The sequence below is a fragment of the Oxyura jamaicensis genome, chromosome 2 (assembly GCF_011077185.1).
Source record: "Oxyura jamaicensis isolate SHBP4307 breed ruddy duck chromosome 2, BPBGC_Ojam_1.0, whole genome shotgun sequence".
In the NCBI taxonomy this organism is placed as follows: Eukaryota; Metazoa; Chordata; class Aves; order Anseriformes; family Anatidae; genus Oxyura; species Oxyura jamaicensis.
This window is the reverse complement of record NC_048894.1, coordinates 10,600,244-10,626,599: the sequence shown is the minus strand read 5'-3', so window position 1 is coordinate 10,626,599 and position 26,356 is coordinate 10,600,244. Positions and strand designations below refer to the sequence as shown.

The 26,356-nt window shown below is 37.3% G+C and overlaps 1 protein-coding gene across 5 annotated transcripts in view; it reads right to left on the bottom strand.

The window, feature by feature from the left end:
• Positions 1–26,356, bottom strand: part of ZMYND11 (zinc finger MYND-type containing 11) — a 107,692-nt gene that overhangs the window by 38,004 nt on the left and 43,332 nt on the right. For all 5 annotated transcript variants that reach the window (XM_035316881.1, XM_035316884.1, XM_035316883.1 and 2 more), the window contains exons 2-3: positions 24,253–24,387; positions 7,125–7,284 (exon numbers count right to left, since the gene is read on the bottom strand). In XM_035316881.1, coding sequence (XP_035172772.1) covers positions 7,125–7,284; positions 24,253–24,368 — 276 coding nt within the window. In that variant the 5' untranslated portion in view covers positions 24,369–24,387. The remainder of the gene's footprint in view (positions 1–7,124; positions 7,285–24,252; positions 24,388–26,356) is intronic.

Below are 26,356 nucleotides of genomic sequence, written 5' to 3'. Positions count from 1 at the left end.
TTTCTAGTTGATGTTTCTGCACACACCGTTTCCTCAAACAATAGTCCAACCTTTTTTATCTGAACCACCAACAAAACTTCCTACACAACTCGCTTAAACCTCCAACTTGTCTTTTTCCCCTGTGCCATAGGTGCGGCTGGTATGGCTCCAGCTGTCAGTGATATGAAAGAATGAGGTCTGCATTTATTGTGAATGAAGCATGAATGTTAATAAGTTAATCAGCTTCAACAAAGCCTCATTCAGTGACCAGCATGGCATCACAAGAACCAAAGTAACGGCCAGAGATGCACAGCATTTTGCATCCACAAACTGAATGAAAACAATGCTACCACGTCAGGGTTGGCACAAAAGAAGTGAAAAACAACAACAATAAATCAACAAACAAAAACCACAAAATGCATATTTTCAGAACAAGCTCAAGGTGGGCTGGTCTAAATTATCTAATCCAGTAAAATAATTTGAGTCGCATGGGGGAAGCATTACCTGCACTAGTTTGACTAGTCTGCTTCAAACCTGCAAGTAAATTGCCACTCTCCTGAACACCCTTTCAGGCAGCAAAAGCATTTTGTGACAGCTGTGAACAACAACAGTGGTATCTCAACTACAGTGAGTGAAAAACTTAAAGAAGACAGCATTTGATTGATTGAATTTTTAACAGTCAAGTAGGCAAAGCTGGGAGAGGCAAGTGAAGATACTGATGGGATTGTTTCACCAGTTTAAAAGAAAAAGCAGCTTAAAAGAAAATCTCTTAGCTATGCAATAAAGTGGACTCTTCCAGCGTGAATATCCTCAAATAACGTGAGCCTCTGCACACGTTCAGTAGATTCAGTAGGTGCACGTACTCTCTTTTTAGGGGATGAAAACCAAGGAGGATTTGGAGGGAAGAAGAGTGGAGGGAAGAAATACTCCTGAATGCATGGGAAAAGAAAAACAAAGTTGGAAAATAATTGTTCATGATTCTTAACCTGTCTGGGGAAAGAAAGGCCACTGGAAAGACAGTGAGCCCATTCTCTTGAGTTGAATGCTAACAGTCTTAATGCAAAGACAAAAGAGGGTCTTGGCTTCAACGCAGCGAGAGTCTAATAATATTTCTCATCCATGAGGTGGGACTTCTGAGTTCTAATTTGCTTCTCAAAGACAAAATAGTCTATGCTTTCATTTGATGACTTGAAAAAATTTGTTTTTCTGAAGTTTCTTAAATCCGCACCAGGATATTACACTAGTGGACACTTATTTTTGGCTCAGTAATAAGCTGAATTTTATGCTAGTGCACTTTATGATAATAATTGGCTAGAAAAATCTTTTGCTTTTAGTGCACAGTGATTGATATGATGCTATTCTCTTGGCACAATAAGCTCTGAGTGATGGGACCTTAAGAGGACAGACAGCAAAGAAAGAGTCAAAGAACCCCAGATGCTCATTTCCCTTGAGTGCCCTTGTGTGACCATACTGATAGGTGCCCTGAGCCTCAAAGTCTCCTCATACTTTCCCTGAGGTATTGAATCAGAGATGGAAGCCAGTCCGAACTTTTCTCTCCCTGAAGTGCATTCATTAACTCTTTGGATCAGTGAAAAGCAGATGTAAAGAACAGTGGTACTTTCAACATAACTAAGAATCTGTCTGGAAAGTTCCAGCCTGGAAAATCCCCAATTGGTTACAACATGAGAGGAACAATAACTCTCATGGTTTGGGCTGTGTTTGGCCTTGGATCAGTGAATTCATACAGGACTTCAGATTCAAGGCAATACAGATGGAGAAGACAAATAGATTTTTTTTTTAATATTGAAGAAAATTTTTCTTCATTTGGTATGACATGTTCTTCCTCTTTGTGCTCTCTGGTAGGAAGAGCATTCATGATGAAACCACTGGCTGTCACTATTGCTGTTTCATATTATCCTTTGGCCCTAACTGAAATGAATGGGATGCACATTAAAATCATTCCTCAGCCTAGTTAGTTAGAAGCCCCTGGGTTGCTAGCAATAACTGGTAGCTATGTAGTTATTTTGTTTTGTTTTAAATTTAAAGTGGATTTGATGCTGGAAAAGATTGAAACCCTCACAGTGACCATTCTTTAGCTTTTCACAATTATCTTCATATTTATGGAGAGACTCAAGATGACATAGCCAGTTCAAAACAGCTTCTGGCTACCTAGCATAGAAAAATCAATACAATTACAAAAACAATTAAGCATAGCAAGTAAGAAACCCAGAAGTTGCTCAATATAAGGCAATTTACATTAACACAAACATAACAAACAAAATACTCCTTTCTTGTAGATTGATCCTAGCAAAAATGAAGCGGCAGCACATCAAATCACAATAATCACTGAGTGTGTGCCTAGGGTTAACAAAATAACCTACAAAACTCACAGTGCTGGCAGTGGGTTACAACAAAGGTTAAAATGATGGTAAAGCAGTGTGAAGAGATGGATTATTTAGACAGACTCGAGACTGAAAGTATCCGGAGTTACTCTGAGCAAGCACCAGTACTTTCTAAATATAAAATATCAGAAAATCCCCAGTATGAATTAGCAAGTTCTGAATACAGGACTGGGGAAAATCACATTCTTCTAAGGTTTTCTTCAAACAGGAAAGCAAGCAAACTGCCCCTCCAAATCGCATGCTCTTCCACTAAACTAAAAAATCTTTACAAGGGAAGAATTAGAGAGACAACAATTTGGAGATTTGGAGAGGATCAAGTGCACAGAAAAATAATTGCAACTAAAGCCCAAAGTCAGACTTAACTGGCCACAAGAGTTGATGGCTCTTGCTATAAGCAATCATTTAAATGATCAGAAAATAGACCTCTATAAAAGAGTGATCTCTCAAAAACATGACTACCTTTGATTTATTTTGGCAGTGAAGAAACAGCTCCAAGCGCCTTAACTAAGTGTGAAGCCCTGCTCTTCACATCTCAGTGGAGAATTTGGCCACTACGAACTTTACACCACAGCAGTGCTATGAGATATGTTGCATTCAAATGCAAACAATGGGACTTGTGTTACTGACAGATCTCCATTTTAGAAGAACACAATATTGTGTGGCTTTATGAACACGTGTAAATTGAAATTATACATTCATAATGCCTCTCGCTGGGTCACTGCAGTTTTATGACTTTAATCATGAGGAGAAGAATCAGCACATTAAATGCTGAAAATAGCTCCATGCACACTGTCTGTAGAAAAATCAAAAATATGTCAATGAGTAAGACATACCAACACTAAGAACTATAGCTAAACCCCCATAAAGCTACACGGCATTGGTGCTTTAATTCAATTTCTTTCATTAGGATTAGACTGACCACTATTTTACAAGGATAGAAGTACATAAAAATCATGGCATGACTAAAAACATAAATGAATAGGTAAGGACATTCATTATTGTTTTCTTCAACAACTAGACTCCCCTTGCATTTATCATTGCATTGACAACATCATTAACAACACTTATTTGCATTTTTTTTTTTTCTAAACCCAAAGAGCAAAGAGAGAATTTCTTTTTGGTTGATAATAAATAACACTTCCAAATTCCAAAAGTTCTGTAAGAAACAGAAATAAAGCTTTTAGAAAGGAAAAGTAAACGTCCATTACCAGATTTCAGGACTGACATTTCCCTTGCAAGGCAAGAAGCTGCAGAGATTTTGTTGAATTGCATAATAATGTCATTGACAAACAGTGAAAATGCAAAATTACTAACTAAAATGCTGGATAACAATGGAAAATAATTTCTTCTCTCATTTATTTTGTGGCAAATGCATTAATCATCTGCAAGATGAGAAAGCCTGTAAGATGAGAACACATTTTGAAAATTTGCAAAACATCTGTACAGATGGTAAATGAGCAAACAAAATGAGTACCTGCACAAGCCCAGGAAGTAAAATATTTGCAGCAAAGTTCTTGCATAGCTACCAACCCTTCAATATTTTTTGGCATATAGTATGTTTGGCAACTGACTCCATACATTAAATTAGCTTTAGTAACATATATAAAAATCTCTCTCCCGTATATATCTGAGAAAAAAGAGGACAATTTTATGCTGTTTTAAATCTGATCATTCTTTTTTTTCCAGTTTTTCAGAACATCCATTTTCACATGACTGTCCCTTTTGAAAGGGCCTCCTCCTGATGCCCCCAACCTGTTTTATCTTTGCACATCAGCTCGCTCTTTTGTATGACATGTCTAAGTACAGGATATTTTGCTTCTTCTTCTTTTTTTTTTTATGATAACAAAAGTTTTTTTTTTAACACTTTCCGCTGAAGGCTGAAAGTAACCCTGTCAGAGATCATGTCCTCACTGCATAAATCTATCATTATGTCAACCTACTGGATAGGGGCAAATGTTTGGAAATACGTAAGCAAACACCACAGACTATCTAATGAATCTTTCCCGAACAAAGCTGTGCTTTCATAATCCACATGCTTTTAATTATTGTTACCATTGAGCAATCAATCCACAGTCATCATTAAAACCAGTACTTTCAGGCCTTGTGGCAGCCTGTAGTCAGGTACCTATATAAATGAAACAGGTGCTCAGCGGTACCGGAAGACCAGACAACTCATTCATTTATTTGAATATGGATTTCAAAATGATAAGATTAAGGTCCAAAACTTCAAAAATTTAAAATTTAAATAATTTTTAAAAAAAGCAAACCATCAAGCAAATATTCAGATAAAAAGTGTCTAGGGAGGAACATGAAGAATGTCTCCCTTTGCTAACTCCTTGAAACAGGTGGTTCTTAGTGCTATTCATTGAGTATGGTGCCAGAAAACGAGCTAAAATCCAATGGCATTTTTTGCACTAATGTGGGGGATCAGTCCTCCAGTCTTTCATTTTATGAGCTTTCCAAGCTTTTGTAGTACCAGCCAAACTGCGTTTGCCAATTGGGTCAAGGATTTGTCTGTAATTGCTGAAATTTGCTGAGTCTGAAGTCGCTGTTCAAACATTACAGACGTTATTTCAGAGCTCTATCTCCTACAAGTGGATCTCTGAAAAAAAATCCTGTGTTTGTCCTTAATGAAATGTAACTTCGGTTTATGGTTCAACAGGCATTAGTACCAGATCTGGATTACACAGAACTACAAATTGCATCTTGACCCAATGCAAAGCACATCTAACACTAACCAGTGTGTCCAATGTAAAGAACATACCAAAAGATCGTTTTGTGCCAATTGTTGGGGAATGGAGAATACCTGACCCAATGTCAATGCTTTGTTGCTCATTAAAGATTTTTCAATAAAAGAACAAACAGAATGATTTAAAACCAATACATTTTGCTTGATGTGTCTGCAGTGTTTTTATTCAGTATTAGGATCAAGCAGTTGGAAGTTGGGTACTGATGAAACATGGCCTGGACTGGAACATGATTCCTACTAACGCATAAAGCTGTTAAGTCAAGTGTGCACTGGTGTTCTGAACAACTGAGATGGCCTTCAGACGTATGGACACAGCACAACCCAGCAGGGCTTAACAGTCATGCTGTAAATACAGACAATACTTCTAACCGAAGGGCTTTTCATAATGTGACTTAAATTTAAATCAAAGCCAACTCTTTTCATTCTGAGATAAAATAATGACTTAATTCTAATGGGTCACCAGAAATTTACATACTGATTATAAGTTTTGTTAGATAAATGCTGCTTAAACGTATTAGGGGTATTTTTTGAATGACTCTGAGAAATAGCTATTGTGAGGCATTTTGATTCTTTTTTTTTTTTTTTTTTTTGGTCTTGGAAATATAGGAAATAAACACATTGAATACTTAAGATAACTGCAGATCTCAGACTGTATTATGTTGAGGCTACACAATTAACATCACCTCTAAACAGATAAAACTGGCATAAGAAATACCCAGAAGAGCTAAGCTGGAATTTCTGAATGTTTACTCCCAGGGAGAATTGCAAAACAAAACTAAATACACCTTGGCAGCTCCCTTGAGAATTTCTAATGAAATTAGAATGAAAATCTTAATATGGACATAATGTCCATATTGCAATACTTCAAATTAGTACATCTGGGATAATTTTAAACGTAATGCTTTCTATTATGGATCCTTTATATTTCTCACACTTTAAAAGAAAAAATAATATATGGTTTCCCTTTCAGGATCTTATTGATGGCTTCAATACTGCAAAGATTATTTCAGTGCCTTCTAGAATTAATTTTCCTGTAGAGTTTTTCCGTTTTTCCTCAACATTTTGATTATTAGCGATGTCTGGACTTTGTTGTCCATTTCACCAGTATTTAATACAATTTATATTCCAAAGCAACAGTTCCCAGTTCAAGTATTTTATAGCTTTGCCGAACTGTTTTTTATTAGGAAAACATGGTCGTGTAAATACAGACAGCAGGCTTCTGAACATGGCAAAATAATTGTGAAACTTTTGTTCCTGGTCTATCAGACTACTCTCAGTTAGCGCTGTAAGTACTTTCAACTTAGCTATGTAGGGACTGAGAAAAAGTGCTTTTCTTCCCTATACATAACTTTCAACCTGTAGAACTGGATTTAAAAATTTATTTTACCTATCCAGCGGAACTATGTCTGGATGCCTGTAACTAATTTACTGTGAAAACTGTTCCTAAATGAATGCCCTGGTGTTTCCAGATATCTGTAAAACACATCTTCTTGTGTGTGTTTATACATAACAAAATGTACATCATTTTGTGGTACTTTCAAAAGGGAGTAATATTGAAACTTTTGAAAGCGAATACTTTTAAAATGGAGTAATTTTTCCTTCCTCAGATTCAGATTAAAGCAATATTAATCAGAAATTTTTCACTTGATCTCTTTTAAAACATACCATCTCTGGGATTCAAAGACATCTGAGGATTTCAAGTAATACCAATAGCATTACATATACTATCTTCCTATGCAACTGTAGAAGAGGTAACACTACATAAATTAGGCATGACTGAGCAAAAGATTTTGACAATTTTTCACAGCAGAAAACTCAAATTTGAGAAGAGCTCCTATGGAATAGAAAAGGTTAAAAAGGTTTAAGAGTGCATTACTTCCCTGTTCACAAGCATCAACACAGCATCTATAAATAACTTCAAATAGAAATTAAAACAAGTCTCATGCTAAGATATCAGAAATCGTGATCTATTTTCTCAAAGATTTTATACTCACAATCTCATCTCCTGGCAACCAATATCCTTCTTGTTCAATACCAGCTTTTGACCCTTTACACCCCACCGTCAGGGTTTCAACAATAAGACCATCCTTGACTGCTAAACTCAGCTGACGTGTGGTTTCTTTTGGATGCATACCATGGACTCGAGACATATACCTGCACACAAAGCACAAAAGTCCTTAACTGTTAGCATGAAGTTATAAAATACATCAGCAAATAAATACTCTTTTGAAATGATGTAAAATTGCACACATTCTAAGTTTTGGGTTGTTTATAAACCCTCAATATTTATATAATTTACCCTATCATTCAAAGTCATCTTTTCTTCCCCTTGAAGTTATGACGTACACATTTACAGGATTTTACTGCACAATAGTCTTCCACAGGGAAAATGATCAGACCCCAAAATTGACATGCATGCTGCTTGGGCTTGTGTTTGCTAAACTTCCACCTACATTTGCACCCCTAAGGAGACTTCTTTAAATTCACTGCAACTTGAATTTCTGTAATATTTCTATACATTGCTATATCCTATAGCTCACATCATAGAATGAGCCTGGAGATGTGCCAATAAAGCTATGATGTGACTGTGAGTACAGCGCATTTATGAAGAATGTGAAATTCATGCATCTTGTATGAAACCCAACAGCTAGAGTTGCAGTACTAGGTGGTTTTTCTCCTTTTCTTGAGACAACTACAATGACCACACTATGACAAACTCCACTTCTGAAAGCAAAACATACACAGCCCAACGTTTGTATATACATGAGGTTCAGTTGCGAAATGTTGGCCTTTACCCAGTATAATTTGTTGCTTCTAGACCAACACAAAATATTTACTTGGAATAAACAATCTAAAACCATCTTCCCTCAAAAAAAGACAGCCTTCCTGTTTTAAGAATGTTACACTTCATACATTTTTAGCAGAATCCCAAGAACATATCTCTGAGTCACTACACATGGAGAAGTAAAGAGAGCTGCAATCACACGCAATCAGCAGGTAAGTGAATTGACTGGGTCCTGACTTGGAATCGATTGGAAATATCTGTTCTGTGCACATATTTTTCTAGTCATAGCTCTCTAACAGTTACGGAGCTAGCTGAATTTCTCTCCCTTTTCTGGTTTCTCAAGGTGCTCTGTGTTTACCTATCTCCTAGCAAAAATAGCTGTAATTTGCCTGCTTTAAGACAAAGCTATCAGCTAAGTATCCTCTGTTCCATGGTTGATAATGAATTCCAGCAACCATGATTCTTTTGTGACTGTCATCAGCACAATCTTCACAAAAAAAATATAATTATTTAATATCAGGAGTAAATTTCAGGAAAACTTAAAGCAATAGCATTACATGAAAAAAAAAAAGTTATATCAGTTCAGATGGTTCTTTTTAGTAACAGGGCTGACAGAACTGTTAATGCCTTAGAAGTTACAAACACAAAAAAAGGGGATGAAGACCACCCTTGTGGTGAACCCTCCAATCAACCCTTCCCTCTGAGGACGTGTTACTTTCTAACTTGTTCTTGGTTTGGATGCATAAACATCTTTTCTAGTTCTGCATTCTCCCTCAAGCTTTTGCTCAGAACTGGTTTAGCCTATGTGTTTTTTTTATTATTATTTTTATTTTATTTTATTTTATTTTATTTTATTTTATTTTATTTTATTTTATTTCTCTAAAGGAAACTAAAGGAATGTAATCATACAGTAAATTTCTGTTTGAGCAGAAGTGTATATTTGTATAGTAAACCACACAATAATCAGAGCAACACAGGACAATTGATAAATTGCTGCATGGTATCAGAGGCATTTAAGTAAATGTAGCATGTTGTAGGACCTTGGGAGGTTTTTTATGTTAAAAAAAAAAAAAACAACAAAACTTAGAGGCATATGCTACCATTTACTTCACACGCTTTCAAAGTATCTACCACAATGTGGTCCAAGTCTGGTTGGTTTGTACATGTTGCCACTATACAAAAAGCAGTAATAAAAGAGATAAATAAAGAACAACAGTGCAGGTCTGCAATCCAAGCTCATACACATGAATCTTACGCTGGCTACCAACAAAGATCCCGGGCCAAGCAATGACTCAGATGCCAGGCACAGCACTTTAGCTCTGCATCATGCTGGGCAGATGCTCACCTGCCCAACCTGATCACTCTGCTTCTGTAGAAATCGAAACTCAACAAGAGAACCTGTTCAAGTGGTATTAAACATCACAACTAAGTTTTCCAAGCTCTCCAAAATCCAAGGAGGGCTTAAACAGGCAAAGACTCAAACCTATTACTTCACTTTCAAACGCTGTGCAAGTGAACACCATCAGTATGCTGAGAAGTACAGTGCTGAAGCTTTTAAACTGCTTGAAATCAGGAGAAAAACTCAACTGTTTGTATATTCATGTTACCTGCATTTCATGTGTGTGCATATACACGCCTATTTATGCAAATACAGGCAAGGAGATCTTTGAAGTGAAAATTACCTTTGTCAATGTTTGCTAACTTTTGGATTTTGAGCAAATTTCCATTTTAACATTGGATTAATAACTTCCCAAACAAAACCACAGCACTCTTGTCTTCTGTGGTTTCTTCCAGCCTTTAACAGTTCTCAGAACACAGACCATAGGTACTATCATTGCCCCCATTTTACTGATGGAAAAAAATCAGCCACTGGGCAAAGCAGTGATTTCTTACAGCTATACAGCAGGCTGATAACATTGTGGGAACAGAAATCCAGTCTTAACACAGTGCCATGGTCTCCAGTGCATCCTGCTGAAGAAACCACTTATTTTGCATAGCAGCACCCATAGTTGCAGGACCATGATCCAATAAACTTCCTGCATGTAAGCGATGTGTTTTGTGATATTTCTCATTTGCTTTCCTGAACAGGCAGACATATAACACAAAACTGAAAGCCTTAAACCCACTCTAATCAACTATGAGGTTTAATCTGTCTGTTCTAACTGTGGCAGTGTGTGCACTAGTGACAAGGCTCTAGTTTCCAGTTTCTCAAATCCAATCTGTGTTCTCAACCAGAGTGGAAGTACTGCCATCAGCCAAACATTGTCTTCATTTTCCCCAGCTATAAATGAGGAGCAATAAATCCCCAGTGGCTTTTTGTAGAGTACTTAGTCAACACTCAGACTGTGCTGTCTGGAGATCCAAAAGGGCTATGTTTTCAATTTTTTTAAAATACGATGCTATCAGCTTTCACACCAGAGCACACATGGCTAGAGAGAGAGTTTTTACTTGGAAGGGTAGAATTGCTGTTAGAAAAGTGCTCTGCCCCTAAACCCCCAAAGAATTTTCACTTTTATTAAAACCTGCGTGGTGAACGTGGAAGAGATATTCACAGACTGTAAAACAACACTGGCAGGACCTGGGTGAAATCGTATCTGTTCCTTTTCAGCCAGAAGTCAGCAGTGAAGCTAAGAAACTATTAAAGCACAGGATTTTAATCAGAGAAGTTTTTTTTTGTTTTTGTTTTTGTTTTTTTTGATAATGAAATGTGAGAAACTGTCACAATGTATGAAACACGACGGATACAAAAACAAAGTTAAACTCTAGCCTAGAGACAGCAAACATGATGTTGGAGGTCGTAACTACCCCCATCAGACTCACTACGGGATCAGGGAGAAAACAATATTGACATGTCTGTGCAGAAGTGGCAGTACGAATCCCAGGAGGGCAAGTCTTCTCCCGGCACCGCATGCACTGAAGCATGTGGCACCAAGAAGTTAAGAAACAAAGGAGAGAGATAAAGAAATTCCTGATTGCTGTTTTCAACAGGAGCTGATTAGCCTTCCCGTGGAGACGGGGAGTTGAAGCAATACTGGTTTGTTATGCTCCTGCCCAGTCCTCCCTATCGCCAGGCTGGGAGGTGTAATCCAATCCCTACCCTGCTATTATGTAGCCAACCACGAGAAGTAAAGCAAATACGCTTTCAGATGAGAGAACACGGCATGGAGACAAAGTGAAATCCCCTAAATCAGCAAAGCAGCCCTAATCAGCTAGGGGGCTGAAACAACCATTTCAGAAGGCAATTGAACTGTGCTAATCCCTCCCCTATAAAATGAGGGTCTGTCTGAGGAGAAGAGGAGGCTTGGCCTGATAATCTGCATATTAAATTCCAAATCTCGCCAAATGAGGCTGCCAGTCTGCAGGACACACAAGCAACTGACAAATCTACAAACTGCTGCTCAGTATTACAGTATTTACGGGTCATTTTCTTCTCCGCTCACAAACTGGCAGAAGAAACCTCCCAGAAATTAGCATAGAAGTGTCTAGCAAAATTACAATTTTTGTAATCAACTTCTGAGAGCCCGCTAAAGTGTGTTTTCAATTATTGCAACACCACTTGGAAAGCAAGGGATAAGAATCTTCAGCCTGTTTGTGGTTCGTTACCACCCTTCACGAAAGCTCCGCATCGTCACACCATTGAATGCAAATGTGCTGACCTTCAGAAACAAATCTCTGCCTAAAGAATCAGATGAATGCACATGTGCACCTAACTAACGTACGTGCACACCTGATAGCAAAAGAGAAGTTTGAGAGGAGAACAGTGGAGGATAATTATTAATTACTCGCAGATAGTGCGTGTGAGCGCTTGTCTGTACACTGAAATAGCACACAAAAAATTAATACACAAAATACCAATTATAAAAATGTGAAACAATAATTTTAAGTTTATTTGGGACTGTGCATAAACAGAAGTCAGGACTTTTCTTCAAAATTAGCAGCAATAAACCATCATTTTCTTTTATTTATGTACCTTGCTCTAGTTATCATCCTGACACCGCAGACAGCCCAGAGGCTCAGCACAGCCGGAGGCGAGGGCTGGCACTCGAGTGGTTCTCACCGGCCTCGCAGCACCCCGAACCCCTCGGTTACCGGCTGCACACCCCGCCTGAGCTGTGTTGCAACAACGGGGGAGGACTGAGATGCAGCGAAAGTGGTACGTGCCATCGCACTGTCTCTCCTTTGCAGAAGCTCCATGCCACAACCAAGTGGAAGCTGGATCTAGACATCTCCCTTTAGTGACCCAAACTGGACCACAGAAGAACCCAAACCCAACTCTAATCCACCTGCCTCCTCGACGTGCAAAAGGAGACATGGTAAGCGACATAGTCTGTCTGCACAGGAGCAATTCACACTTAAAACTCCAGTAAGTTTTTCTCAAACTAGCCAGTCTTCAGCATGCCTTTCTGTTCAAAGCCTCCATCTCATACACATGCTTTAAAACACACCTTAAAACTTAAGGGAAAGGTCTGGTTTGATCCCAGGGGTGGGGAGGCAGCAGACTCTCAAGCTGCAATCACCATGGGAGCACAACACAGATACAAAAGTAGTTGGCACTTGCAGGGGATCAGATGGTGAACTTTTTGCCTACAGCTGTCGTACAGCTCACAGCTCCTTTGCTCGGTGCCGTACAAGACCCAACATGAAGCCAAACCCTGTCCCAAAGAGCTCGATACACATGGCCACAGAGCAATGCACAGGAATAGCAAACTTGGCCCTCAAAGAGCCCTGCTGAAGGCAGCTGTTGGCTCCTGAGACGCAGCAACCGGTTTATGTGCATGCCCCTGTGCTGTGGCCCAAAAAACAATGCTGGCAAAGGAAGGAAGGTTACCTCAGGAGGAGAGCTGACAAGGTATTAAAAAAATAAAAATTCAGTTATGTGGGCTCATAAAGAATTGTATTTTTAGCCATCTGAACTCATCAAAAGGCAAGTACTGAAAAAACGCAAGCATCTCTGTTAAAGGCCGAAGTAAAATACATATAGGAAACAGCTGCCTTATGTAAAATAACACGGCGTGACAAGTGTAGGTAGATGCTAATTTTAGTGGCAAACACTGTAATCTTGGTCTGATCAATTATCTCGATGCTGGGTGCCTCCACCCTCTGCCGTACGAAGGCAAGTAGCAGGCTGCTGGCAGCAGCTCTCCATCAGCTAAGCAACCTTTCCAGGAAAAAAACAGAGGTCTTGGGCTGTCCTACATGGAAATCTTATCTCCCAACTGAGATCTGATAAAATATGGCAGATCCCATTAAACTCAACAGAAAGACTGCCATTAATATTACGTGTTACCTACAGGTATATAAAAATGTTCTAGATATGGGGACAGAGTTTAACGAATAACAGATGAAATGAAAGAGTCAAAAATCCACTCTGAGTTTTATACTGTGTTCTTACTTCTGGTGATGCATTTCTTTTTAGATTCAGAGCATGACAGCAGTTTTACAGAGGGTTCACACACATTTTTTCAGACTTTTTTTAATTTGAAAGAATAGGTCACTTGGTCATACTGAAAGTAAAAATGGAAGAGATGGCTGTGACTTCTCTTAACAAATACAGCTACACAGCATAAGAACTTAAAATGCTGAAGCCCCAGTCTCAGGAATCCCACCAGCTATCCGAGTGGAGGGCCAGGTGAAGATTTGTGCTCACTGTTGGGTATCTCAAGTTCTCAGCTCCAAAGCGTAGGCTGCCTGCTACACCCAGACGGAGCGCTGTGTTATAAATCAACTTTCACAACACACAGGCTAAGCAATATAGGTATTTGTGTTTCAAAATAATATATTTGAAATTGATATTCCCACGTCGCCAGAAACTGAGAGCTGGTCCAAGAGCTGAAGACAATATAGATGCACAGAGAAAAGCAAAACTCCTAACATCAGGAATGTAGCAGCATAGTTCTGTATTTTTTTTTTTTCCTCCTAAACTACTTTTTTGTATGTTTACAGTTATAGATGTTTTGATTACGGATTAAATTCAAATACAACAAATATGACCAAAACATAATATTCTTCTTCTGTACTTCCATTCCACAGAGACTCACAGGTATAGGAACAGGCTGCGTTTGATTTCCACAGCACCCCAAACTGCACTAGCACCCTGCATGGGCCACACGGCCATTGATGGGGCTGGTGCCAGTGCAAGGAAACACTGCTCAGATTATCTACATTTTGTGCAGTCCAAAATTCCAAATGGGGGACGCAGAGAAACTGAAGTATACAGAAATTATTAATTTTCCTTCTGACATCAGTGTCTGCAACACTTACTTTGTAGGCACATACACTACCCAAGTAGGATGTGGGTTTTTAAAAATTCATCTCTCCTTAATATTCTAGAAATATAGCATCTGCGTGAATACAGACTGAATTTGTACAACACATAAACTTGATAGTGATCCAATGAAATACTGCAGTTCAGGAAAACTCAGATCCGCCTGATGTTTCTGCTCCTGCTGCAACAAAGTTAATGAGTAATCTTGTTTGTGCATGCTTTTAGATACCCCAGGCACCATGCAGTTTCCTATAACGTTAATCACCTGGGCCATTTCTGTCAAAAACACTGTAATTTCAATTCAAGTAATTCCTTGTTTCAGTAATTTAAATTCTCTCTCATACAACTTAAGATTGTGTAACCCACCAACATGACCATGGAAAGCAAGTAATTAGGGTACTGAGCTACTCAATCCTTATCAAAAAAAAAAAAAAAAAAAAAAAAAAAAAGAATAATCTCCCTTTCAAAACTACTACCACCTTCTTAAGGAGGAACTTATCTAAAAAAAGGGCCCTGCTCCAACTTTTCCAACCCAAAAAACTGCTTGGATGTGATATGCTGGTAGTCTACACATGTGCACTTCGAGCGCTACCGGCAAGGAGGAGGAGCACCAACCAGTCCATGCCGTTGCGTAAATATGTACAACTGCTTGAGTACACGCGGTCGCAGCGCCAGCCAGCACTTTCCTGGGGAAGTACTGCAGAGACAAACAAGCAATACATGACTCAGAATATAACATCCTGGCTGATACCTTGCAGATGAAATATTTAGTCAGCTCATATCGAGTGTCTCAGTTCAAAACAGGCTTAAAAAATATACATTCAAGTGCTTTCCTGATTCAGTTTTTCAGAGTTTTCTATCTAATTTAATTTCCATTCTTATCTGAGTTTCAAACACATCACGCTGTCACACAAATGTTCACATAATTACCAGCAAGGGAACAGCACAACGGCTGGAAAAGCCATCAGGGCAGGCCTGCTGCTTTTGGTGATGATATTGTTTGTATGAATGGAAATATGAAACTGCAGCCTAAAATAGATGGTATGAGGAGTGCTCTGGAGATCATTCTCCCCCCACTGATTACAGAGAAAGCCTTGATGAGCACTTTAGACCAGATAACAACCTGTTAAATAGCCATATTGCACTCGTTGTTATCTTCCATTTCTAATAGAAAGCCACATTTATTTACAGCAAAAAAAAAAGCTAAAAGTTTCCCTCTTAAGTACTATAAAGATGTTAAGATTCAAGCAAAAATCAATACAGCTTGCGACATAAAAAGGAAATTTGCTTGCTTTTAGTAATTAGAAATTAAGGTAGTCTGTTAAGTGTTCTTCTATGTAAACTTGCACAACTTCAACAGGAGTACTAACAGAAGCATGGAGTACGTCAATTATTGTGTATAAATGAAAAGGAGATGGTGATTTTCAAGTCAGAAATACTTCCACCACTTTCCTTCTGAATAGCTACAGTGGAATTAATGGTTTGCATGTATTATCCAGGAAAACTGTTAAACATCGAATATTATAATTTTCATAGCAACAAGCACTGTAAAGAAAGTTTAAATGAGTTTGCACTTACTGGCAAGCATCAGACATGGAGTATCGTTGTTGTTAATAATATGATTGAGCTGTTAAAATGAATCATTTTATTTCTGCTCAGACCAGAGAAGACTTCACCTACTGACCCAGTGAAGAATGCTGACCTTTGAATGAAAAAGACTATCCTACTACCATCTACTTCACTGGGTCAATTTTTTTTTATGTCTTTATTTAAACACCTTAACTAATGTAATTAAAATAAAATCACAAATTGAAGAAATGGTGTCTATCAAGGGAAGAGCTTGATGGGAAATAGTAATTATTAATATGTATTATAAACTCAAGATGACAGTTTGACCAAAGCTCCTAACTCAGAAATTTTAATTCTCCTACTACCCAGAGGAAATGTAGCTATGTTCTTCTCAGCCTTTATTCTAAGGCAAGTTTACAATTGTTTCCTGTTATCCCTGCTTCCAAAGCAGATCTTAAACTGGACCATCACTACCAGTAATATTAGTCACATACCATCCAAAACAGAAAATCATAATGAACTCACAAGTAAAATTAAGACTAAACCAATATCAACAAATAGATAGAAGTTTTATGACCACTGTAGCTATCTACAGGTAACAACAGTGAAATATAATGCAAATCTCCCATTGTGAACATTTATTGTGCTACTGCTGACAGTTTGTCGTTCCTCTTTAAGGGTCTTAAAAAATATGAGTGTTTTGCTTATTTCCTCACTCACTTCAGTGTTTTTATGAATTTGGATGTTAAAATTCCGGGATATTCTATGATTCTTATTAGATTCCTGAATATTACCTCAATGGTCAGTCTAGGTACAAATTTACAAGTAAAACTGTGTATCAGTTATGATGCAAAAGATGATTACGTTCCCTGTATATATGCAGTTTTCGTAGTTCTCTTTCTTACTTCATAGTATCTATCTGAACATTTTGCAGATCTCTGAAAATTTGAGCCTGAATGTATAATTTACCTTCAATGCAAAGCCATTAATATAAAAAATAATAGATATAAGTTAAATATTTTGATGTCTATGGTATTTCTATGAAATGTATTGCTATGACTGTAACTGACATAATGCAGAGATTTTATGTATGACAAAAGCAGCAATTTTACTGAAAATCTTGTTATGAAGTACTCAAATGATCCACTTTAGATTTGTTTGTTTGTATTTTCTTGGTTTAACGTAAGAATTGTTATGAAAACAGAAAAACAGAACAAAACAAATCCATTACTTCCTGGCTACAAGAAGGAACTGAAGAAGTTTATTAGGGTCAAAGAGAGAGAAGGACAGTAAAAGATATGGAATAAATGAGATGGAGTCAGTGAAGCCAGACAGAAAGAAGTAACTTGTCTTTGACCATAACAGAAAGCACATGAAGTAGTATTTAAAAGTAAGGTTTTCCACGCTGTCATCACCTGGTGATGTGTTTCTATGTTTGTTTTCTGTAATGAACACATCTATAATCGAGCCAACCCACTACAAACTGAATTCACTTTTCTCTGAGGTGAATACTCAAGATACGCAGTCACTAGAAGCAGTTTTGTGCGCTGCTGAGGAAGTAGCATCACGCTGCTTAGTGCAGGACTCCACACTTGTGCTTGCCCTCACATAATCAGGAATTGCTATTACACTGCACGGTGTGGAAAAAACTTCACTGGACTATTCTTCCTCCTCCTTTCTCAGCTGGCCACAGTTTGTTTAACACATACTGGATTCTGAAGAGCTGCTCTTAATAACATTATTTGCTTCACGTGGTCGCATTTAAAATACGTACTTAGAGAATGTACAAATGTGGAAAAGGAGCCAGTAACACTGATTAGAAGTGAACTCAAGCAGCCACTGCATTTTTATGGCTAACAGGTGGATGCTTTATTTCGAACCATTCTTTTCAGATAAGCATACTCTTCAGTAACAAAAAGGCACGTACTTTTAGAGGAATGGCTTGATAAAGGATAAGAAACCACCAGAGCAGAAAAACGTATCTAAGTTTCCATTTCAGTCAAAGAAATATCAGGTGCTACAATAATTTTGCTCATGTAAAGTTAAAAACCAGGATTATCTAGTTCTAAATCCAGAGTAATCTGCTCTCCTAATCATTCTTATGGCTTATTATTTTTGTTTATGCATGACTATTTAGTTGCAACATGCAAAATACTAGGGGGATTTAAATTCTCATCAGATGTACTATAAATAGTGACAAGTTTTTCTAACAACTTTCTGAGCTTCAAATAAGCAATACTGTAAGTATCTTGATTTAACATTTTTTTCTTGCTATTGCATTACATATTCTTATTTATACTCTCTTATGATTATTCTCTACCTGTTCAAATTGCTCATTTTCTTATTTATACTCTCTTATGATTATTCTCTACCTGTTCAAATTGCTCATTCTCATCTTTGCTCTAATCAGTGCTTCTAGAAATTGATTTCTGTTAAAGCAGACAGCCTAGAAAGAGAACAGCAGGAGAATTAAGGCAACAGAAACAGATTTATGGATGGGAGAGGCCCTTAACTTTCAATATCCCCAGGGACTGACTACAGAAATTTCATAGAGTGATATTTGGAGAAGAAATCCTCCTCATAGGACTAAATGTCAAACCAAGGGGGTCACATACTCAATCTGCACCTCAACTTTGGGACCAGAAAAATCTCATCATGTTAAAGTAATCTTTCATAGTGAGTAATTCTTTTCTGGAATGCTATCCCATCAATGCTGATTAATGTCAGTCAGCACAAAGCTAACAAGGGACTCGCAGAGACTACTCTCTATAGGCTTAGAATCTGCTAGTTTCTCTTAGATGACCTGACTTAGCTGCACTTATATCAAATTAGAATGCAACAAAAATGAGTCCGCAGCACAAATATGCAAAAATGGTTATGTCCATTCAAGGACCTGGTACTGGACCATTCCATTTGAATGCCAATTAAAACAGATTAGTCTGGGTACCTGTTTGTGAAAAATACATTTTTTGTATCACAAATGTTGTGAAAACAGCTTTCTGATTGCTGAAACTGAGTTTCATTCTTGCTTTAGTTTAAAATAATACAAATCCTCCAATTACAGCTTATCAACATTATCCTAGCTAATATTCTTTCCATCAGCTTCATCCTCCTAAAAAGTTGGGATATCTCTACCTGGGGGACTCTGGCCACTCTGTTTCATTCCCAAAGTAAACCATTCTCAGGCTCCATTCTGGAGAAAGCCAACTTGTTCCCTCTGGGAAGAAAGCAAAGCATGGCCCAGAGGTTAGTTTGCTCCAGACAGAGAACATGGACGTAAACCATGCCAAGACTGACTCCTTCTGCCCAGGGCACTCCAGCACTGTTCCAGCATGCTGTGTATCCTCTGATGCCTTCATGCCATGCCTGATGGCAAACTACACAAGCCTCCAGCTTCAAGCTTCAAGAATAGCGTTGCTGTGGGCTGTGTTATTTTTGGCACTTAAAACTAAGAACCACACACACATATAAAACAAACAAAGAGTATGTCACAGCCAAAGAAACGCTCTATGAGCCAAAGGCAACGCACTGTGGTCACATCGTATCTGCTCCAGATGGTGCCAGGGCACTCCCTGTCACAGTACACATAGACAGGACAGACAGAGCCTTTACAAGAGACAGGGAGAGAAGCCAATCAACTAAATAAATCATGTACCAGATCAAAGGGAGAGAGAAAAAAATATGAGGAAGGAAGTATGGAAGAAAAGAATTACACTTTGGTTCTTCGCATTAGTGAAGAAGCCATGAAATGGTTTAGAAGCCAGAAGGATTCTTTGTTTACAAAACTCCTATTAATCATGCTTGTCAACTGGGTATTTTAATAACATTACCTTAACAGATAATGAACTCCGAACTAATCATAAAGATCACAAAACGTTCATAAATTGCTACTGAGGAAACCCAATACCTTGAGAGAAAAGGGGCAAAAAATGAATTAATAGTTAATTAAATCTTAGGAGTCCGATTACCTGTAAGGAAATTATAACAGAACCACAGAGTGGCTGAGGTTGGAAGGGACCTCTGGAGATCATCTAATCCAACCCCCCTGAGTAGCAGGGTCACCCAGAGCATGTTGCACAGGATGGCATCCAGGTGGCTTTGAATATCTCCAGAACAGGAGACTCCACAGCCTCCCTGGCAACCTGTTCCAGTGCTCTGTCACCCTCACGGTAAAGAAAATATTTTTAAAGAAACTGGAAGCCTAGAGTAGGCAAAGAAAGAGAACTTTAAAACATGTCTGTACAGAAATACTTACCAATCTGTTATGCAACTGACTGTCAATAATTTATCCTACTCATTTAAATATGCATGCCTTTTTTCCAGTGTATTTTAATGCATTTTATTCCATAGAATCAATTTTTGAGGTTACCCCAAATCCAAAACAGATGGAAGATAATGAGGAAAAAACTGAGAAAGTCAAAGCATAATTATCATTTTAACACACTTTTAGGATGAACAATTTGTCAAGCTGCGCTCTTGACAGAGAATTCATAAGATATGGGAAGCCATTTCTCTGCTGGTGTTTACAGCATAACTAATCCCAATAATACTCATCTAAATAATAGTCATATTAAGGTTAAATGATTGCAACACCAGGCCTAGACAGACAAATAGTCACATTTCTTAATAAATATCTTTCAGAAATATCATTTTGTTAGTCAGTAATTTGGTAGCTTAGAAATACCAGATATTTCTTGTAGTTAGATTTAAAAATGATTATAATTGAATGGCCCAAAATAAACTATGACAATATAAGCTGGGTCAGAATATTTAGTTTGCGTATTGTTACAAACACATTACCATTGCCTTCAAATGAGCTTTACCCTTAAATAAAAATGCACTGAACACACTGGAGTTGGAACATCTATGTACCAACTGAAGAAATTACATATGAATATATTTTTAAAGTTCTTCTCAAAAGGCAGTTTGCATTTTTTATACTAATTCCTTTACATTCACTGCATTTATTGCTTGTTAGCAATGGTTTTCAGTCCTCCACTTATTTTTCAATCTACGGCAGAACACTTATCTCCTACCAATGGGTATTAACTTCCCAGGTAAAATGTACCCCTACATAAAATCACTAAAATTGTAGAATTCCTTTTGTATAATGATTTGGTCATTGTTTTGGAGACATCAAGTATGTGCAATATAGTCTCTTCCCTACCAATCCTTGCATTTAAGTATTTATATAATACTCCAATTATTAGTGTCATATTCTTGGCATTTTTCCACATATATTTTTAATTCCTTCAAAAAGATACTTTTTTTGTCTTTTTCTAAATACTGCTCTGCATGCAGTGAACTTTCCAAAATAATCGCCAACAGTTCAATAAGCTTCATAATGAACTGCTTAAAGGCTCTAACTTGTATTTTGAAATTTTCCAAGTGAAAACTCTTTCCTCAGTGTAAGACAGTTTTCAATCAGCTACTAATCATGCATTTTTCTATTCTTGCTTTTCCCCCTCATCAATTTAAATAGCAAAGCATACTTGATTTAGTTGACTTTTAATTAAAGGGCCTCTTTCCTTATAGGTTTTTCTGACAATATCAGAAGTACCTTCTAGTGCTCTTGGCTCCTCCTACACCATCCTCCTACTCTTATGTTCACTACAGAAAATGAGTGTCTAGTTCTATAGATTTTTCTTGCCTACTTCCCATTACCAGTATCTTATGGAAGTCTTTCTTTACCCCAGGTATTTTTTAAAAATTACACAAAGTACACAGGTTACATTTTACATTATCTTAATGTGTTACATAAATTCATCTTTTTTATATACTGAGTTGAAACAGTTCATTATCTATAAACTATGAATCTTCTTTTTACACTACCAACATTTTCTCCCTGATCATAAGAAGTAAATGCTCTGTAATATGTACAGTGGCATACTTCTATTCAGCACCAGAAGGCCAGAAGAAGCAAGAATTAAATGAAATAAACTGTGAAAATGAGGAAGAGAGAGAACCATGCTGAGTTTCCATCTAGAAGAAAAGACAATTAATAGATATGCCTAAGAGTAGAGAACAATCTGATGAAGAAACCAGCAACACAGACTATGCTGTAATGGTGTTTGGACTAACAAGTCACTAAATATACAGGACAACCTGTCTCCAGCAACAAATAAAAAACCCCAAACCACAAGCAAATAACAAAATTAAATTATGATTCATCTGTTCAACTTGTAAACTGCTATATGATATGGTAGGATGACTGTCACTTACCTTAAATATGTAACCAAAACCAAAACAAAACAAAAGACATTGATTTATCTTTGAAGGAATGGCAATTTTACTTGACCAAATGATTCTTGAGCCTTGAAGAATAAACACATCAGTTTCTCAGTTCTCATCAGAAGAGATATTCTGATACCCCACTAATTTCAGAAGTTTATTTTGAATATTATGTGATATGCATTCTCATTTTCTAAGTCATCCGTGTTTCTCCATCAACACCTAGAAGTGGAAAGCAACTCAAAGACCTTTGTCTTTCCCTTCCTTGTCAAATGTTATCTCCTTAAAAATATCACATAATTGAAACTAGATAACTTCTGTCACTGATGTGCATGTAGAGCATTTGCAGGGTCCTATCACATTTTAGATAACTCCTTATTGTTAACACCTTGCACCAGCAAGACACCAAATGATTCCAAACTTTTTAATTATCTTCCAAACTTCTGTAATATTCATCTTTCTCGAAGTACTATGGTTGCTTGTATCTCTGTTTAGTCATTTAAGGTATTTTTCTTCTGATAACAGATGAGTCATACAATCTGGATCGAGACTGTTTAAAAAAACATCAAGCTACCCTTCAGTTACTAAGAGCAGTACCCCTTTTTCGAGTTTTTAATTACTTGTTTTCTCAACCTTGTTTGTAATGATAGGATTTCTCCTAACTTCACCCAGCTAAATGTTACTTGCACCATCTTAAAATAGGCATCTTTTATAAGAGTGGGATGAATCGCCCGCCAGACGTTCCTGTCTCTCTTTATTACATAGAAAAAAAAAACATAAACAGCTACCAAACTCAGCTAATATATGGCCTGGAGCAAGTCATTTGAAACGTTAAAATGGAAAGTGTATCACATTAGTTTACCTGCTTATCTCCTTGTAGACCTGATGCTAATATATGTAATGTTTTACAGAATTCAGAAGCTCAAGTGCAAGCTCAAAAATGAAACTTTCTAAAATACAATCTCCCTCTTAAGCCTGCCTGGAATTCTCTAGGAAGGTGCTTTTTGGTTTAATGGTGCATTTATTTTTGTTGTAAGAGCCAAGTACATACTAATTCACTTGGCATATCATCTTTTTCCTTTTTCCTGTTTATTATTTGCTATGTTTGGACAAACTAAACTGTTCCACTTCTACTTATTAAGCCAGTTTTGCCTGTCACTTCCACCCCACAGATTCCAAACTGTGTCAGCGGACCATATTATATTGATTTTCACTTCATTAGTCACCTGCACTGTTTATATCTCTCCCCTTTGGTGGTCTCTGCCCTCACTATCAGTTCACATCGGTTCTAGCAACTGAAGAGCTGCCAACTGGTTAGTTTTGCTCTTTTAAATTATTCATATTGATTACTTGGACAAATGTGATGTGCATGTTGGCCTAGAAATGCAGACAAAGCAGAGAGGCACAAAACCTTCAGCTTTTATTACAGTGACTAGTACAAGTTATTCAAAAAGCTATTTTAATGTTAGACCTTTTTGAACATTGCAAGCTCAACAGAATAAACAATAAATATTTCTCTGTGTATATAGCACCTACTACATCATGAAGAATACTTTAATATTAACAATCGTATTAACTATAGATATAATACACCCATGTCTTCTTTAATAGCATCCTATGCCCATCTCAACAAATATGGCTTGTGCAACCAAGCAGTTTGACTTCCTATTTATCTTTGTTTTCCAGAAAGGAGTTCTCTACTGCTCTCAGTAAGTTCTTCTCTCAGTGTGTAACTCATGTCTGGGATTGTCCCGACCCAGGTGCAGCACCTTACACATAGATTGTTGAATCTCATTAGGTTTATGGAGACCCACTTTTCTAACTTGTCCAGATCCCTTTGGGTGGCATCCCTTACTTCTGTTTTAACAAGTGCACCACTCAGCTTAGTGTTACCTGCAAATCTGCTGAGGGTGCTCTTGATCCCATTGTCTGTCATTGATAAAAATATTAAACAGTACTGGTCCCAAGACCAGTACTGTTCTCTTTTGGCCAAGCTAGCAAGTAACTCTAACGCAATAAATTCAGTTCAAGTACTATAAAGATTGCATATTTCCTGCAAACTCATACAAAACAAGTACAGGGTGAGCAAAATCTCATCTCAATAGATTAAATCTCACTTTGGGATCTTGAGGTACTCTGTTATAATTAGTAACTCAGCAGTTCGTGTAGCTTTTTCACAGTCTCTCATAATGTTTAGTGTCCCTGTTTCTCAGGGCTTTCAATATCATCAAACATTCCCCTCATTAAGATTTTTTTTGAATGGATCACTTACTTTGTAATACGGTCAATGTTAGCAATTTGCTTCTGGTTCCGGATTATTTCTATAGCTGCCCAAAGATGCTGGATAGCCTTTGTATCTGCCTGTCGTCTCTTCGTTAAGCGTGCCATGACCTGTTTACTTGGTCAGCTGCAGCCAATAAATAAAAAAAAATACACCAAAAAGTTAATCATGAATTATGAAATGGATTACATGATCATCTTACAATAAATAAAAGGAAAAAATTCTTAGCAGCAATCCAGTTTGTATACAGCATCATGTTTTCTTATGCTTTAAGAGCAGTAAAAAGGCAAAAAGGTAGTTTACCAGAATTTCTTCCATATCACATAATCTGTACAACAGTTGAAAGGTAAGCAGTAAAAATTACCAAACCAATAACAAATGACTTAACTTATCAAACTGGCTACAAAAAGCCAGTTAGTTCACATTACTTCTCCCTAAAATCTGGTAAAAAGCATAAGCATAAATCACCCTAGTCTGAGGTCTTCACAAACTCCTGCATTGCTACAAACCCTTAAAAAGGGCCAGTGGCACTTGACTTATACCAGTCTGGGTAAGTATGAACGCTGACACTAAGAAAAAGCTGTACTCACTGTTTAGTTTACAGTATAGTTCTCAGATTTTTAATTTCAGATTTTTAACACTTACAATTAAAAAAAAAAAAAAAAAAAAAAAAAAAAAAAAAATGCAGAAAGTAGAAGTATATTTTCAGGGATGATAAATATAAAAAAAAAGTTTGGAGCAATTCCATTTTCTGTAACATACTAAAACCTAACAGGACCAAAGTTCTTCTGATGGCATTTAACCATCTAACCAACCCTGAATGGGAACATAATGAGCATCTGGCTTTGTTTACAAATTTTCCAAAAGCTCAAGGCAATAAGTACAGATAAGCCATAAATTGCCTACGGCTCTACAACAGGCAATAGAATCTCTTTTTAAAAGCTTAACGATGCATTTTGATCACTGAAGAACTTTATTCCAGTGCCACCACTTTCTGAATGAAAAAATGACTGATTTATGACTGCTACCAACATGTATAATTTATTCGAGAGCTCTGTCCTCAAAATGAACTCCGTGGTATGCATGCGGATACTTGTAACTAGCAGAATATTAACTTCAGTAACACAAAATAAGATAAAAATGCAAAAACATTACACCATCTGTGCAATGTTAAAGATGGGAATTTAAGTATTAAAAGTGTCCCTCCTCTCAAATTCACAAAAATTAAACAGATTTGAGTATTTCATCAGATGCAGAAATGCAATTTAGAAGTCCATGGGACCTATAAGTGCTTGTCTAAGGACTGTCAAGCTTCAAGATCTGGTACTACCTCAGCAACACTCACACGCTCTACAGGTATAATGAAATAAAGCACAGTATCATTAGGGAGAATCAATGATTTAACAGCACTGTTACATACTTCATTTAAAAAAAAAAAAAAAAAAAAAAAAAAGTTGTGAAGTGATATGTAAGTCCAGTTGCAATTGTGTGTGAGGCACCTCTGGCTCCTGGAGATACCAGGGAAGAGCAGAAGTGCGCAGGGCTCTCACAGACACAGTGTGGTCTCATCAGCCCAACACTTCTGCTTTAGAAATCTTTTTCCTCTGGGATTTAACCCACGGGCAATTGGATGGACCTCCCAGAAAAGAAAGGCTAGGAATACATTTTTGAGGGAATGATAAGAGGGAATATGACAGAAATACAACCAAGAATGACAGCTAGTAGATACCATCACCTAAGAATGATTCAGAGAAAGTCTCTGTTGGGAATAGTAGGAAAAAGATCCTGCATCCCCTTGAGCTCCTTTGCATTCATACTACAGAACATGAGGACACTGCAAGTTGGGAAACCTTCCTAATTTGTAAGAGAACCATATTATTAATTGTAGAATTTAATTCTTAAGGAAAATAGATCTGTAAAATACACCAAGAGGGTATGATGCTAACAATAAAAAGGACAATCTTTACAGCCCTAGTATCTTAACGGAAGCATAAAACTCCTTGTTTAACGCAGAACTGACTAAAAATGAAACCGTTCTCTGTATTCTAGCTCTCTCCTAAGTATCTGCTGTTGGTAGCCAACACTGAAGCAGACA